This window comes from Elephas maximus, chromosome 4 (assembly GCF_024166365.1).
Source record: "Elephas maximus indicus isolate mEleMax1 chromosome 4, mEleMax1 primary haplotype, whole genome shotgun sequence".
NCBI lineage: Eukaryota > Metazoa > Chordata > Mammalia > Proboscidea > Elephantidae > Elephas > Elephas maximus.
In genome coordinates, this window is record NC_064822.1 from 131,943,275 (window position 1) to 131,961,755 (window position 18,481).

Consider the following 18,481-nt stretch of genomic DNA (forward strand, 5'->3'; position numbering starts at 1 on the left):
CTAACGGGAAGAAAGGCCTGGTGATCTAATTCTGAAAAATCAGCCATTGAAAACGCTGTGGAGCACAGTTTTACTGTGACACACATAGGGTTGCCATGAGTTGGAATCAACTCAATGGCAACTGGTTAACCAATACAAGAACACTTAATTTTACATTCAGTCACTCTAATACCTCTACACTCAACCCAAATTCCAGTATTTAAGAGTAGTGGGGAATCCCAACAATAAAGGAGTTGTTTGATTGAAAAAGCCTTGAGCACAGGGCCCCTGTGCATCATCTTTGCACCCCAGTGCCTGACTGGGGACTTGGCTTATACTAGGCACTGGAGAACATGTGTTGAAAATAGTTTTCCGTAAGTGCTTCCTATCCAACACCTCTCAATAAAAACTGTCACTGCAGCTCTGCCTCCACCCTCTTCCTCTGTAAGATGATTCTGTCCCAACAGTGATGTTCTAGACAGGATTGAAATCTTTGGGACGATCATCCTCTAGAGGAAAAAATAATACCATGGGAACTTTCCTTAGCATCTGCCTACAATAAATTCAACAAGATAATTTTTCTATGACATAATCTTGTCTGGGGAAAGTCCCTGTAAGTTACTGTAACTCCAAGTTTCTGAAAATCTCATCAACACTTTGGGCTGTCTTGCCACCCACAGCCACCCACAAGTGCAGATTCTCTCTTACACAGTTTCCAGGCCTTGCTTACTTAAAGCTGCTTAGACCAAAGTGATATTAAAAAAAAAAGTCATGGTAAGCTCTCTAGCCCAAACCTTTAGTTAAAGGCTTTCAGAGAGTTCAATCAGAGATGTGTTAATTATTCAGATTAAAAGAGCATAACGTCCTACACAATGAGTCTCCTTAATATCTACTTACATTAATTATTCCACATAGGTTGGGTACTATAGTATCTGACAACAAAGAAATGCATTAGGGAATGATTATTATTTCTGTTTGATCTTCTATTACTTAATTTCTTTAAACTGAATCTGTAGTACTTAAGAGGATAAATAATTTCAAAGTAGAAATGTAATACTCTATCATCAGCTACTTTGTAGATGGCTATAGCTTCATAATCTTACCTTTAAGACCAAGTTTCGAACTGTATAGTTATCACATTCTTTCACACTGATAACAAGAACCTCAACTTTCCCATATATTCCTCTCTTTTCAGGCCAGTATAGCACACATTTCTGGGGAAGGGGGAAGAAGAACACAGAAAACATTAATGGTTTTCATTAGCCTTAGAGAGATTTTCATGTAAGCATCACAAAGATGAATTTTAATTAATTTTTAAAAATCAAATATCAAGCTTTATAATTCTGTAAGTGTGCTAAAAGCCACTGAATTGTGCATTTTAAACAAGTGAATTTTACGGTATGTAAATTATAACTCAATAAAGTTTTTTTTTTTTAAGTATCTATTTTTACTTGTGCCTTCCAAACACTGTTGCTACTAACTCCATAAGAAAGGTAATCATGGCAAAATTTCCCAAAACTCCACAGGGAAATTAAATCCAAATATTTGACTCACAGTTCATCGTGTGACAACTAGAAATAAAAGGGCTGTTCTAGCACAATGATTGAGGCAAGTCATGTTTCTGCTTCATCAAACTAAGGTGTCTTACAAGAATGGCAGTACTGTGCTAGATGCCAGAGAAGGAAGTTTCTGTTGTATGTAAAGCAGATGTAATGACCATTAATACACCTATGGTATTATATTTTCTAGGACCAATGGTTTCTTCACTTATGGGGTCCACTGAAATACATGTATAACATAATTATTGTAAAAAAAATATTTGTATCATGGATTCTCTTTGAAGGGCTTGATAAAAGTAATAATAATTATGTTGTAGGCAAGGCAATATTGTATGGTGGTTAAGGTGCAGGCTTTGGAATTAGAAAGCATGGGTCCAAATTTTTGTTCTACTACTTATTTATTTTTTTTTTTTACTTATTAGCTGTGAGTACATGAGTAAGCTACCAACCTCTCTGGGCCTCAGTTTTCTCATGATTTAATACATGAAAAACACTTAGAACAAAGCCAGGTACATAGCAAGAACTCAACACATGTTAATACTATTATTATACTTTATAACTACTGGATTATAATTTTTTTTAACCTAAGTGATTAGATTTTCATACACTAAATATTATTTGATTGTTGTTCTATCAAGTCCACATCACTAAAACTACAAAATGAGGTGCAAGCATAGATATAAGCTCATGTTATGTATTATTTTACCTTTTAAACAACTGAAAAAAAAAAAGCATCTGTTAATTTTTTTTTAACCACTTCTTTTAATGATTAAGACTACAAAGGGCAAAAATTAATGTTTTACTTGGAGCGCCCAGGGAAGCAATGTTAATTTTAGAAATACTTTTTTTAAAATAGCACTAATCAGTTTCTCCCAACACACACATTTATATAGAAATTCCTTCAGCTGTTGCCTTCAATTAGGATGTTTTAATACTCGGAGACTTGTTTCTTCACATTTATATCGAAGGCATACAAACCACACTTGAAAACAAAACCACTACTTATGGATACAAAAGAGCCACAGAATTACAGAATTAAAGGAGAAGACATGTTAAGCATCAGACACACACCTCTGGGGCTGTGTCATGCTAAGAAGTACCAAATACTCCACATGCTAGCGTCACGCAGGAAGTCACTTCACCTAGTGGAGTCACTGCTTCATCCCTTACGATAAAAACACATTGCATTCTCTGTTTTAATTCTTTTCCAAACCAAATAAATTGTTTTAGCTCTATTTACCTGCCACCCCACATCCAAGCCTGTCAGGCAAGCAGGCTTACTCTGCCTGACATCATTAACAATCTTTTTAAAATAGAGCAACTGATTTCCCTTCACATTTACCAGTGGCCAAATGTCTAAAATTTCTCCCGTTTGTTAAAGGAAATCATACTGACCAATTTGCCTGGTTTCTTTCAAATGAGCATCAATTATTTCGCTTCAAGACCCGTGCTATTGTATGTTAAAACTCATGCCTCCCGCATCAGTCCAAGAAGATTGGCCAAGAATCTTGAAAAAGGTATTGAGCAGAGAAAAGAGGCATTCAGCAGTCCTGTAGTCTGGACTATGCGCCCCATTGTCCGTGATCTGACTTGAGCAGCAGGCCCCTCTTTAGGAAAGTGGCTCTCAAGATTGGAAAAAACACTGTGAAGCTGGAGCTCGCAGCCTGCACCCTGATCTTAATACTGGAGCAGCCTTCTGCACCTACTTGATAAATGGAAGCACTGCTTGCTTCTCTCCCAAGCTTGCTGGGGTCCTCTTGAATGTTTTTCTTGACTCTTGACCAAAGAAGAAATTGGCAGCCAGCTCCCAGCTGACAATGCAATGTGACTTGTTCATTCAAACAACCCTTAATTAACATCCCATCTCCTTTCTGAGATACAATAGCTTATTTTTACACACTGAATACATCCCTCCACCCCCTTGTAGGAGAAAGCAGAAAAAGAGACCAGATAAAGTGTAGGTGCTTTTGAATACAAGATGGGGGAGAGCTGCAAATATACTTGTTTCTAAGAGCACAAGTTCATGCTCAAATTATTTCCGTTAAGAGCTTTTCAAGGTTTCTTTATTGTGGTGCTAAAAATGATACGGAAGAGGCAGAAAATGCAAGGAAAGAAAACGCTGGCTTACAGATAATATTGTGAAACCGTACTAATGCTAGGTGATTCCACATAGCATGCTATTCAGCAGAATATAACCCCCTAATCATCACTCATCATCTTTTGCTGGCTGCACTGAATCTTTTAAGTAAAATTACCTATTAATTCTAAGAATTGATAATTTGGGAGAAAAAAAGAGGTTTTCAGAGGATTTTGTGTCTCTTGTGCAAACAGGTAATTAGTGAACCCTGAACAAAAGGCTCTGGACATCAACTGGTTCTTTGTAATCAGTGCTTTATAGCAAAAGTAGAATATTAACATAAGCAAGGCAAACTCATATTTTTATGAGTTTTTTCTTCCTTTGGTCCTACTCCCCTCCTCAAATTGGGGCATTTGTGTTTAAAGAAAAAGGAAATCTAGCTAGAAGTTTAGTTGCCTGTAAAAACAAACAAACAAACAAAAAGTCTTTTTAAGTTACTTTCCTTTTAGGTAATGCACATTCAAAACCAAAGAGATTTTGCTCTTTGAGCTAAACACATGTATCATCACATTGAAAGTGGTGATTAATGAAAAAAAGAAGATGCCCAGTTTCATTGGGTTATATAAGCATGTAAGAGAAACAGAATGGGTCAGATTATCTAAATTACAATAAATTCCCTAAATTTATTGTAATTACTCTTAATATTGAATAAAGCAGAGAGCATCAAAAGAAGATGAAAAGAATACAGAGTCACTGTGCCAAAAAGAATTGGTTGATGTTCAGCCATTTCAGGAGGTAGCATATGATCAAGAACCAATGGTACTGAAGGAAGAAGTCCAAGCTGCACTGAGGATACTGGAGAAAAACAAGGCTCCAGGAATTGATAGAATACCAACTGAGATGTTTCAAGGGACGGATGTAGCACTAGAGGTACTCACTACTCTATGTCAAGGAATTTGGAGGACAGTTGATTGGAAGAGATCCATATTTGTACCCATTCCAAAGAAAGGTGAACCAAAAGAATGTGGAAATTATTGAACAATATCATTAATATCACACATGAGTAAAGTTATGCTGAAAATCATTCAAAAGCAGTTGCAGCAGTACATAACAGGAACTACCAGAAATTTGAGCTGGTTTCAGAAGAGGATGTGGAACGAAAGATATAACTGCTGATGTCAGATGGATCTTGGCTGAAAGCAGAGAATACCAGAAAGATGTTTACCTGTGTTTTATTGACCATGAAAGGCATTCGAATGTGTGGATCATAACAAATTATGGATAACATTGCAAATAATCAGAATACCAGAGCACCTAATTGTGCTCATGTGGAACCTATACATAGACCAAGAGATAATCATTCGAACAGAACAAGGGGATACTGTGTGGTTTAAAGTCAGGAAAAGTGTGCAACAGGGTTGTATCTTTTCACCATACTTATTCAATCTGTATGCTGAGCAAATAATCAGAGAAACTGGACTATATGAAGAAGAATGGAGCATCAGAATTGGAGGAAGACTCATAAACAACCTGCGATATGCAGATGACGCAACCTTGCTTGCTGAAAGTGAAGAGGACTTGAAGCACTTACTAATGAAGATAAAAGACTAGAGCCTTCAGTATGGATTACATCTCAACATAAAGAAAATGAAAATCTTCACAACTGGACCAATAAATAACAACATGATAAACAAAGAAAAGCTTGAAGTTGTCAAGGATTTCATTTTACTTGAATTCACAATCAATACCCATGGAAGCAACAGTTAAGAAATCAAAGGACATATTGCATTGGGCAAATTTACTGCAAAAGATCTCTTTAAAGTGTTAAAAAGCAAAGATGCCACTTTGAGGACTAAGGTGCACCTGATCCAAACCATGGTATTTTTAACAGCCTCAGATGCATGACAAAGATGGACAATGAATAAGGAAGCTGGAAAAAGAATCGATGCCTTTGAATTGTGGTGTTGGCAAGGAATATTGAATATACCTTGGACTGCCAAAAAGGCAAACAGATCTGTCTTGGAAGAAGTACAGCTAGAATGCTCCTTGGAAGCGAGGATGGCAAGACTTTGTCTCCCATACATTGGACATGTTATCAGGAGGGACCAGTCCCTGGAGAAGGACATCATGCTTGGTAAAGTAGAGGGTCAGCAAAAAAGAGGAAGACCATCAGTGAGATGGATTGACACAGTGGCTGCAACAATGGGCTAAAGCATAACAACGATTGTGAGGATGGTGCAGGACCCGGAAGTATTTTGTTTCATTGTACATAGGGTTGCTATGAGTTGGAACTGACTCCATGGCACCTAACAACAACAACAACACTCTTTTGCCTAGTGCTCTGACTGAATATTACTAACAGGCATAGCAACTTAATATTTAATGTACTTTCATCTACACTGTATTGTTTAACCCTTTCCACAATCCTGTGAGTTAGGTATTATTATCATTTTACAGCTGAGGAAACTGGTTTAGATGTGTCTATAAAGGACTCTTGGAAAATTTCCTTGGGGGCTAGGACACTCCAAGCAAATGCCATTTTATGCATTAGATTTTCTATCTTTGATTTCCAGACTGTCCACTGAAATACATTATAGGCTCTTTTAACCTACTTAACCCTGGGTGGTTCAAATGGTTAAGTGCTGCACTACTAACCATAAGGTTGGTGGTTTGAACTCACCCAGGGGCGCTTTGAAAGAAAGGCCTGGTGGTCTGCTTCAGAAAGGTCACAGCCATGAAACCCCTATGGATCACAATTCTACTCTGAAATACATGGAGTTGGCATGGGTGAGAATTGACTCAACGGCAACGGGTGGTTACAGCATTAACCGATGTCCTCCCTTCCCTCTGTAAAATATGCTGATGCTAATGGAGCGCTGAACACTCCTGGCCCACTCACTTAAAAAGTCCAGTCCTTCTGTTTCCACCTGTTGAGCTGTATGTTTACCAAGTTGTATTTGTCCCCATACCTTTTTATGGCAGTTGTACTCATTATGAAAGCCCAGTAATTTAATTAAATATTATATAAATCAATGAAACTTGAGGGTGAAAAGGAAAAAATACAAGAGTCTTTCTGTGAAATAACTAAGTTGAATAAGTTTTTCATTGCAAAAAAATCAGTAAAGAAATTTGCAGGTATATCAGATACAGGTGAGACAATTCTAGAAGTTTGTGCAACATGGTAAAATCTAGAAAGATTCAGCACTCGCATTGCTTCACAAGCTTTCCTACTTTCTCTCTTACTTTAAAGAAACTAAAATGGGAAATTTTGATGATACAAAAGGGCATGCTTTATAGAAGCTATACAGTCTAGAACTCCAACCATCAGACCAATATAAAAAAAAAAAGACTGAACCACATAATACAAAAATGAACAAATTTTAATGTGAACAAATGCACATATAGATGATTTAAGTTCAAATAAAACATTTTAGTTTTTTTTTTTTTTTTTTTTTTAATTCTCTACTCTGACTCCTGGAGACAAGAGAGCTTCTAACTACAGTCAGAAGTAAAGCAGACTAAAACAACTTGAATATAACACACAAGATTAAATTTAGATATAAATTTATGTTTGGAATATAAGTATGCTTCAAAGAATTGATGAGTAATTTTGCTTGGGGCCAGCAGCCTCTGAGTTTATGGCCACCCTTAATTGTTTGGGCCATGAAATATGATTAGGTTGCTGGCTGTTGCTGGGCAGTGCTAGGCTAGGCTGCTGCTCTCTCCACCCAATGGATGGACTCTCAATCAGAGGCTAGGCAGCCTTGTTGCTGCTTTTGCTGTGGCTTTGGTCTCCTCTTTCCCTGTTAAATTGATTCCTGTTTTGAACTTTAGCAAAGTCCTTCATGGGATCCTAATTCCTCTGGTGACTCCATTTCACGTCCCCGTGTCCAGTTGCCCAGTGACAGTCTCCATAATATCTAATACTGGTCCTCCAGGAAAGCTGAATACCAACCAATCGGTGTGTCTTCACTATTTGCATGCTAGGTGGGCCTCCAACACTACCTCCCCTGACACTGTTTGGACAGACACTTTGACTATGGGACTTGGCTTGCTCATTTCCTTTGATTCTTAGTAAGGAGCATGAATCCTCTGTCCATACCATACTCCATAGATTGACCTCCAACCTGTGTGTAACTTCATAATCATAGTTCCAGGTCCAGACTTCCAAATTGTCCAATACTTTGAACAAATTCAACAGATTTTTGTTTTTTTCTTTAAACTAGGTCACAATGCCTTGTCTGTCTCGTTTGTTAAGAGAATGGTTAGAGACTTTAGCCTTGACTACAAGCAAGCTGCCCTCTGGCTGCAATCACCTCCCACACCATAATCAGAAGACTTGAGAAGGCAGCAGAGTATAAAGGTGAGAAGGAGAAGCTCGGGGGTCAGGCTACTAACTTCTGACCTTGGACAAGTTGCTTAGCCTTCTGATGCCTCACAGTCATTATTTGTAAATGGAGTTTACACATAGGTCTATTGTAAGGATTAATTCCTAGTATACCATTAGTTCCCCACGTGCCTGTCAGTTTGTCATACTGTGGGGGCTTGCATGCTGCTGTGATGCTGGAAGTTACGCCACCGGTATTCAGATACCATCAGGGTCACCCATGGAGGACAGGTTTCAGCTGAGCTTCCAGACTAAGACAGACTAGGAAGAAGGACCCCACAGTCTACTTCTGAAAAGAATTAGCCAGTGAAAACCTTATGAATAGCAGCAGAACATTGTCTGATACAGTGCTGGAAGATGAGCCCCCCAGGTTGGACGGCACTCAGAAAATGACTGGGGAAGAACTGCCTCCTCAGAGTTGACCTTAATGACGTGGATGGAGTAAAGCTTTCAGGACCTTCATTTGCTGATGTGGCATGACTCAAAATGAGAAGAAACAGCTGCAAACATTCATTAATAATTGGAAAATGGAATGTACGAAGTATGAATCTGGGAAAATTGGAAATCATCAAAAATGGAATGGAAAGCATAAACATTGATATCCTAGGCATTAGTGAGCTGAAATGGACTGGTATTGGCCATTTTGAACCAGATAATCATATAGTCTACTATGCTGGGAATGACAGCTTGAAGAGGAATAGTGTTGCATTCATTGTCAAAAAGAATGTTTCAAGATCTATCCTGAAGTACAACGCTATCAGTGATAGGATAATATCCACACGCCTACAAGGACCAGTTAATACGACTATTATTCAAATTTACACACCAACCACTAGGGCCAAAGATGAAGAAATAGAAGATTTTTATCAGCTGCTGCGGTCTGAAATTGATCGAACATGCAATCAAGATGCATTGATAATTACTGGCGATTGGAATGCGAAAGTTGGAAACAAAGAAGGATCAGTTGTTGGAAAATATGGCCTTGGTGATAGAAACAATGCCGCAGATCAAATGATAGAATTTTGCAAGACCAACGACTTCTTCATTGCAAATATCTTCTTTCACCAACATAAACGGGGACTATACACATGGACCTCGCCAGATGGAACACACAGAAATCAAATTGACTACATCTGTGGAAGGAGACGATGGAAAAGCTCAATATCATCAGTCAGAACAAAGCCAGGGACTGACTGTGGAATAGACCATCAATTGCTCATGTGCAAGTTCAAGCTGAAACTGAAGAAAATCAGAGAAAGTCCACGAGAGCCAAAATATGACCTTGAGTATATCCCACCTGAATTTAGAGACGATCTAAAGAATAGATTTGACATATTGAACACTAGTGACCGAAGACCAGACGAGTTGTGGAATGACATCAAGGATATCATACATGAAGAAAGCAAGAGGTCATTGAAAAGACAGGAAAGAAAGAAAAGACCAAGACGGATGTCAGAGGAGACTCTGAAACTTGCTCTCAAATGTCGAGCAGCTAAAGCAAAAGGAAGAATTGATGAAGTAAAAGAACTGAACAGATTTCAAAGGGCCTCTTGAGAAGACAAAGTAAACCATTATAATGACATGTGCAAAGAGCTGGAGACAGAAAACCAAAAGGGAAGAACACGCTCGGTGTTTCTCAAGCTGAAAGAACTAAAGAAAAAAATTCAAGCCTCGAGTTGCAACAGTGAAGGATTCTATGGGGAAAATATTAAATGACTCAGGAAGCATCAAAAGAAGATGGAAGGAATACACAGAATCATTATACCAAAAAGAATTAGTTGGTGTTCAACCATTTCAAGAAGTGGCATATGATCAGGAACCAATGGTACTGAAGGAAGAAGTCCAAGCTGCTCTGAAGGCATTGGCGAAAAACAAGGCTCCAGGAATTGATGGAATATCAATTGAGATTTTTCAACAAATGGATGCAGCGCTGGAGGTGCTCACTCGTCTATGCCAAGAAATATGGAAGACAGCTTCCTGGCCAACTGACTGGAAGAGGTTTTTGAATGATTTTTAGCAAAATTTTGCTTGCGTGTGATATTAATGATATTGTTCTATAATTTCCACATTCAGTTGGATCACTGCCTGATCCTGTGCCATTCTCACCATTGTTGCCATTTGAGCCGGTTGTTACAGCCACTGTGTCAATCCACCTCATTGAGGGTCTTCCTCTTTTTCCCCTCACCCTCTACTTTACCACGCATGATGTCATTCCCAGGGGTTGGTCCCTCCTGATAACACGTCCAAAGTATGTGAGACAAAGTCCCGTCATCCTCTCTTCTAAGGAGCAGCCTGGCTGTACTTCTTCCAAGACAGATTTCGTTTGTTCTTCTGGTTTTTAGTCCATGGTATATTCTTCACCAACGTCATAATTTCAAAGGCTCCAATTCTTCTTCGGTCTTCCTTATTCACTGTCCAGCTTTGCATGCATATGAGGCGACTGAAAATTCCATGGCTTGGATCAGACACACCTTAGTCTTCAAGGAGACATCAAGTCCTCAGACTTAACATGTTCAAAATGGAGCTCATTTTCTTCTCTCATAAATATCACCCTGCCCATCTGGGTTGATGATATCACCATCCACTTAACATTCCAATCCAGAAATCACACTTTCCCTTCCTCTCTTACAGTCAGAAACTAAGCACTGTGGCTTCCATGTCTGGAACACCTTTTGAACCTGTCCTGTCTTCTCAATATCCTCTCCCTTAGTTCAATATCTCATTACTTCTTGCCTGTACCATTGCTATAGCTTCCTAGCCTATTTATTTCTCTGCTTCTCCATGCTTTTCTCAAATCCAAATTCTCTATCCTGCCACTAATTACCTTTATGAAATACAAATTGCATTATATCATTCCGCTTCATAAACTTTTTTATTGGCTCTCTGCTGCCTATATAGGAGGCCTAGTGGTGCAATGGTTAAGCACTTGGCTGCTAACTGAAAGGTTGGCAATTCAAACTCACCAGCTGCTCCACGGGAGAAAAGACCCTGGTGACCTGTTCCCATAAAGACTACAGCTTAGGAAATCTTACAGGGCAGTTCAACTTTGTCCATATAGGGTTGCTAGGGGTCAGAATCGACTTGATGGCCTACAACAACAAGATGCCTATATAATAAAGCCCCATTTTATTTATTTATTTTGCCATAGTCGTGGATTCTCTGCACACAACTTGTCTTTCCAGTGTCATCTTTCACTCCGTACCATGCCACACATGCTCAGGCACAGCTGACTGTTCAACTTAGACATGCCGTGTGGTTTCTTGTATCTCTCTGCCTTTGTATGCTGTTGCCGTGCCTGAATTGTGTTTTTTCCTCTGTGCACCAGCTCAACTGTGAGGACTCTGCTGAAAGGCTTGAAGGCATCATATGAGCTTTTTTGTGAAATAAATATGATTAAAGTTGGTCTTTTCTATAATTTTCCCAGATAGAAAAAGGGAGGGAATGAAAGAAGTGACAGCATAAAATAGGATTCCTTTATTTGGATTTTTGAGGTTAAACTGTTGGCAAAGTGCTGAATAGGCCAACGGGAAAAATGGGGTTCATAGTTCTTAAGTCACATAAGCTTAGCTCTGATGAAAGATGTATGTAAGTACAGAGAAAGAATTTGGCTGTGTTAACTACTTGAGAGAAGTCCTATGTTAGGCTAGATAATCAAGTAATGCCCTCACATTATGAAAAGTAAATTTGGTATCTTACCGCTCTTTGAGTGGATCTCTTGCCTTTTACTGTCTTGTTTGCAAATTTGGCCCCTGTTACTATGTTGGGGCAACAATTACGGACAGAAGCTTTGGAAATCAAACAAGCCTGGGTTACAATTCAGACTCCACTACCTGACAGCACCTAACAACTCACCTACTTTCAGGTTTTGGTAAACGACTTAACCTTTCTGAGCTTCAGTTTTCTCATGTATAATACAAGGATAGTAAAATCTGTTTTGTGGAGTTGGATGAATTTACATATGAACTGTGCTCACCATGTAGATTCAATAAATGGAAGTGGCTAGAAAATATTTTCCACAGTATGTGTGATAAGGTCAACATTTATAGCTACTTCCCTTCTTTCCTAAAAAGGGACGAAAGGGGCAACGCGCAACCTTCACAAGTAGTGTGAGGACTTCGGCTCCCTGGAAGTGTGCAAACACTACTTATCATTTTTGGACTGGCCTTCTAGTTCCAGCTTTGCAGATTTTGGCTACTATGTTTTCATGGGATAGTTCATATAAAAAGAGTGGGCACCCTTGTTTTAAAGGTTTTGTTTTATTTTAGAGGAATTCCCTTCTTCTTGAGATTTATCTAAATGAAGAAAAGGAAATTTACCTGCCATAAAATCTCTTCTCTTTTATTGCAATATAACTAATTTTTTAGCTTTATTAATTTTTTTGTGTTTATTCTTATTTCACAAAAAGTGAATAACTGTAAGAATATTGGGATTATTAAAAAAAAGACCTGGCAAGTGTTTATTTTTTTATGAGAAAGTTGAAAAGTCATGAGAATATAAAGCCTGGGAATTTCTAAAGATACCTCCACCTCTATATTTTTGGAGGAAATGATTGTTGTCTATTTCAAACAATAACACTTAATGCTATTGAAGGTCAGTGCATTTTTGGTAAACAACATTTTCCTGGTAGTGTGAAGTCTAACTATGTATTTTGAGACAGACTTCTCAGTATCATTTTGATCTGTAAAACATCAAAAATTCCTCTATGATATCAGTATTTTCATCTCTATAGAGTCTGGATGGAAAGGAATTTTTAATTTAATTTAATGAATTATCGACAATAAAAAATGTCAAAACTTTGATTGCAACATTTGAAATTATGACTCCAAAAAAAAAAAAACCAAACAAACCGAGAAACAAAAACAAACAAATGAAGACACCCACCTCTCTAATTTCTGAATAATGCAGCCAAACAGAAAAATAAAAACCCCAACCATGCTTCAGTGCTGGCATTACTAAAAAAAAAAATCTAGATTTCTGTATATCCATCTCATTTTCCTACAGCGAATGTGAAATCTGGGAATGGCACTAACAGGTTAGGTCCAAGTATGGTTGTGGCACTTGAAAGAACAAGGTGGGCTCTATTCCTTTACAGACTCAGAATGGAGAGTTCTGAACGTCATCGGTGAATTAACTCTGTATGACTTTGAAGTACATATTTGACTTACACAATTAGTAGAATGACAAATAGCCTTGGTGTTAGAGATGGGGAGTCCTTGAGTGGTAAAAAAAAAACTACTAAACAAAAGGTTGGAGGTTGGAGTCCACCCAGAAGCACCTCAAAAGAAAGTCCTGGTGATTTATTTCCAAAAAACCAGCCATTGAAAACCCTATGGAGTACAAGTCTACTCTGACACACATGGGGCCACTCTGAGTCGAAGTCTGCATGTTGGCAACCATCTTGGTTAGATACAGAGAAGAGTGACTGTCTGTTGAGGCTTCAGCTTACTTGCCAGTTGCTCATATCATCCTAATTGAGCTTCTTTAAAATATGTCATATACTACACACACTCTAGGGTGCTTAAGAAATGCTTTCTGACTAACCGGAAATCTTAGCCTCCTGTGTCCTGATAAAACCCTGATCTAAAAACAAGTTAGAGCGCTAGAGGCATATCTCTGACCTTGTCTATAAGAAGGAAGTAAAATTAGAATACATCACAAGATTCAAAGATTCAAATGTCCAAGAGAACAAAAATCATAATTCAGCTTAAGCAGTGACCACAACCTCTTCTATAACCCTTGTGGGAGATTGGGTTTCACGTATGCTTTGTTGAGTTTTAATCCCAAATAAATACGCAACACAGACAAGTAAGTACTGTTTTCTCTGGAAAATACAACTTAATTGTTTCCAAATATTCACATAATTTGTAAATAATTACACAATTTAGGGTGCTTTTTCTGTGTTGATTTTATTTTTTAATAGAAGAGGAACAGAATTAGTAAGGCTATGACTATCCTTTGTGAAAACATTTACATTATATCTTTTCTGTCTTTTTAATCTTAACATTTCTATGTCCTCTTGTAGACTACATATAACTGAATTTATTTTACCTGTTTGATAATTTCTGGCATTTAACTGGCAGGTTATTCATCCACATTTAGCATGATTATTGGTTTATTTGAATTTGTTTCTACCATCCAATTTGGTAAAAATATACACTGATTTTTCTATGCACCTTTTTTCTCTTCTTTGTGTGTACGTGTGTTTATTCTACCTTTTCCCACTTTTACTAGTTTGAAAGTTATATATCCTATTTCCATTCTTTTGATGGCCAATCTTAAAATTTTAACATACATATTTAGCTTAATCTAAACTTAGTCACTATTTCTTTCCTTTTCATGATTAACACAGATATTTGAACTTTCTTCTTATTCCTCCATCTTAAACATTATTATTATCCAGTATTTTAGTCCTACTTTCATATTTTACTTTCTTTGATTACTATTATTTCTTATAGTTGAGTCTTTTTTTTTTTGGTCTGGATTGAATCTCCTTCATTCCCTACATCTCTTGCAATTCTTTTGTTAAGATTCTGTTGGTGGGAAATTCTCTCAAGTTTTGTTTGTTTGAAAATGTCTTTCACTTTTTATTCCTGTGTGATAGATTTGTTGGGAATAAAGTTCTAGGCTGCCAGTTATTTTCTTTCAGCCCTTTGTAGGTATTATTCCACTTATTTTTGGCTTCTATTGTTGCCAGAAGAATGAACAAATCTGTTTTGGAAGAAGTAGAGCCAGAATGTTCCTTAGAAGGCAGAATGGTGAGACTTCGTCCCACATATTTTGGACATGTTATCAGGAGGGACCAGTCCCTAGAGAAAGACATCATCCTTGGTAAAGCAGGGGGTCAGTGAAAAATAGGAAGACCCTCAATGAGATGGATTGACATATTGGCTGCAATAATGGTTCAAACATAGCAACAATTGTTAGGATGGCACAGGACCAGGCAGTATTTTGTTCTGTTATGCATAAGGTTGCTATGAGTTGGAACCACTGGAGGGTACCTAACAACAACATTGTTGCTACTGAGAAGTATTTGCCAGTCACTATGGCTATGGCTGTTAAGGAAGCCCTGGTGGCGTAGTGGCTAAGTGCTAAGGCTGCTAACCAAAGGGTCGGCAGTTTGAATCCGCCAGGCGCTCCTTGGAAACTCTATGGGGCAGTTCTACTCTGTCCTATAGGGTGGCTATGAGTCGGAATCGACTCGACGGCACTGGGTTTGGTTTTGGTTTATGGCTGTTAACACCATCTCTTGTTTGTGTTTTTCAGTTCCCACTGATAGCTCTAACGGTGGGTTTATTTACTCAGTTTAAAATTTATTGTGTATTTCGAATATGAGAGGTCAGGTCTTTTTTAAGTCTTGGAAAATTATTGGCCACTATTTATTCAAATATTACTTATTTTCTTATATTCTCCCCCTTTTTCTTCTAATACTTCTATTAGACCTGTGTTGGATATTTTAATTCTGTCCTGTAAATCTCCTGACTTCTCTTTCACATTTGTGGTTATTTTTATCTTCTAGATAATCCTCTCAGCTCTACCTTCTAATTCCCAAAGTATTCAGCAGTGTCTAGTCTGCTCTTAACCCTGTCAAATGAGTTTTTTCACATTAATGTCTATGTAATATCAATTTTTAATAGTTTTCTTAGATTATTTAAAAAATTTTTGATAGTAACTTGACCATTTTTAAATTTTATATTATGTGCTTAATTATTTAAAATTTTATAGTCTATGCTTGTAATTTCTTTTATTTGAATTTCTTGGGGATATAATTCTACTTTTTGTTGCTTCTGCCAATTTTTTCTTGCAATATTTTATTTACTTGTGTGCATCATAATTTTCTCTTGTAAGCTTGCATTTGCCTGGGCTTTTTCTATGGGAATTCTGTGAGTCATATGCTAAGAGTGTATGCCTCCGGAAAGTTTTTTCCTTTCTTTCTGCAAAGTGCCACAGAAGTGTTACCAGCCTAGAATGATCTTTCATGTTAATTTTTCCACTTGGGGTTTCCTGGTTTTGGAATTCTGGGGTTTTCTGGCTTTGAATTCTCTAAGAGCCTTTTTATTTATCTCATGTGAAGGGCCAGACTTAAAAGATTAACTACCAGTTTTATTCCTATTTTGTTACACAGCTATATTTTTCAAATTCACCTTTTCACTGAAGATATATAGCCTCATAGGTCCTCATTTTATATAATGTCTCGGTTCTAACACCCAGCTTTCTGCAAGAATGAGGCGTTGACTCTAGTTCTTGTATTGCTATTAAAATGCAACTTTTCATTCTCTGGTTTATGCCTTTTAGTCAGTTTTGACTGCTGGGGTTTCTCTTTTTTACTCTTCAAGCTCTGCTATGCATGCTATTTCCTATTTTACCGAGAATAACTGCTTTTGTAGTGGGAGACTTTTCGGGCTGTCTACCATATTACGAAGTTGTATGTGTGTATGTACGCATGCATGGATGTATATATACATAGGATACACCTTTTAAACATTAGTAATTTTTCTCTACAAGAGAGGTAAGCACCAATGATATAAAACTATGCAGGAACTGTTTGTGCCTTAATATGCGGACAAATTGCTATTGTATGTGAATCAGTTGAGAACAATAGGGATTATTTTATTTTGCTACCTCAAGCTTGCATTTAAAATTTATAGAAATGTATTTATTTAATGAGGCATACAGTTAACTTAGTATATAATTTCATGTTCTGGTCAAAAACATACTTTTTTTTTCAGAATAGATTTCAGAAAAATTCTTTATATATTATGGCAAAAAATGAAGGAAACAACACATTTTTTGAAGCTTACAAACTGCAGTTTTGTGAGTCTGAATTCTCTTGGCTAGCAGCAAGATTATTCTACACTCAAGGGTTATAATTGGACAAAGGTGTCTAAGGGAAAGCCCATGTTTCTTGAATTCTTATTGTCATGGTGAAGCCCTGGTATGGTAATTTTGAAAAGAAAACGAACAACAACAACAACAAAATACCTGACTAAGACCAGACTGTCAACTGTCTTAATAAGATGCCCTAAAATGTAAGAGGTACTTAGGATAGCACCTTTCAGGAATTACACAATTTTATTTTTATGATGCAACATACAGGATGAGTATTCAAGTTAAATCCTTAGAAAAGACTGTAAGAAAAATTTCATCATTAAAAAGACAAGAAAGAAAGAAATACCAAAATGGATGTCAGAGAAGATTCTGAAACTTGCTCTTGAATGTAGAGTAGCTAAAATGAAAGGAAGAAACAAGGAAATATAAGAGCTTGAACAGAAGATTTCAAAGGGTGGCTCAGGAAGACAAAGTATTACAAAGAAATGTGCAAACACCTGGAGATAGAAAACCAAAAGGGAAGAACATGCTTGGCATTTCTCAAGCTGAAAGAACAGAAGAAAAATTCAAGCCTTGAGTTGCAGTATTGAAGGATTTCATGTGGAAAATATTAAGTAACATCAAAAGAAGATGGAAGGAATGCACAGAGTCACTGTACCACAAAGAACTGGTCAACATCCAGCCATTTGAGAAGAAGGCACACAGTCAAGAACCAGCGGTATTGAAGGAAGAGGTCCAAGCTGCACTGAAGGCACTGGTGAAAAACAAAGCTCCAGGAAAGGACAAATACCAACTGAGATGTTTCAACAAACAGAGGCAGCACTGGAAGCCCTCACTGGTCTATGCTAAGAAATTTGGAAGACAGCTACCTGGCCAACTGACTGGACGAGAGCCATATTTGTACCCATTCCAAAGAAAGGTGATTCAACAGAATGTGGAAATTATTGAACATCATTAATATCAATATTGTTCAATAATATTGTTAATATCACATGCAAGTAAAATTTTGCTATAAGATCATTCAAAAGTTGCTGCAGTGGTACATCGACAGGAAACTGCCAGAAATTAAAGCCAGATTCAGAAGAGGATGTAGAACAAGGGATATCATTGCTGATATCAGATGGATCCTGGCTGAAAGCAGACAATACCAGAAAGATGTTTACCTGTTTTTATTGATTATGCAAAGGCATTTGGCTGTGTGGATCATAACAAATTATGAATAACATTTCAAAGAATGAGAATTCCAGAATTCCAGAACTCTTAATTGTGCTCACTAGGAACCTATACACAGATCAAGGGGCAGACATTCTAACAGAACATGGTTTAATTAAAGTCAGGAAAGGTGTGCGTCAGGGTTGTAGCCTTTCACCATACTTATTCAGTCTGAATGCTGAGCAAATAATCAGAGAAGCTGGACTATATGAAGAAGAATGTGGCATCAGGACTGGAGGAAGGCTCATTAATGACCTGCGATAGGCAGATGACACATATTGCTGGCTTGAGGCACTTACTAATGAGAGACTACAGCCTTCAGTATGGATTGCACTTCTACATAAAGAAAACAAAAATTTTCACAACTGAACCAGTAAGCAACATCACGATAAATGGAGAAAATATTGAAGTTGTAAAGGGTTTCATTTTACTTGCATCCAC

At 37.5% G+C, this 18,481-nt stretch overlaps 1 protein-coding gene across 2 annotated transcripts in view; it reads right to left on the reverse strand.

Moving 5' to 3' along the window:
- The window catches only part of PTPRR (protein tyrosine phosphatase receptor type R), a 360,816-nt gene that overhangs the window by 35,676 nt on the left and 306,659 nt on the right, over positions 1-18,481 (reverse strand). For both annotated transcript variants that reach the window (XM_049883889.1, XM_049883891.1), the window contains one exon: positions 1,083-1,193. In XM_049883889.1, the coding sequence (XP_049739846.1) occupies positions 1,083-1,193 (111 nt within the window). The remainder of the gene's footprint in view (positions 1-1,082; positions 1,194-18,481) is intronic.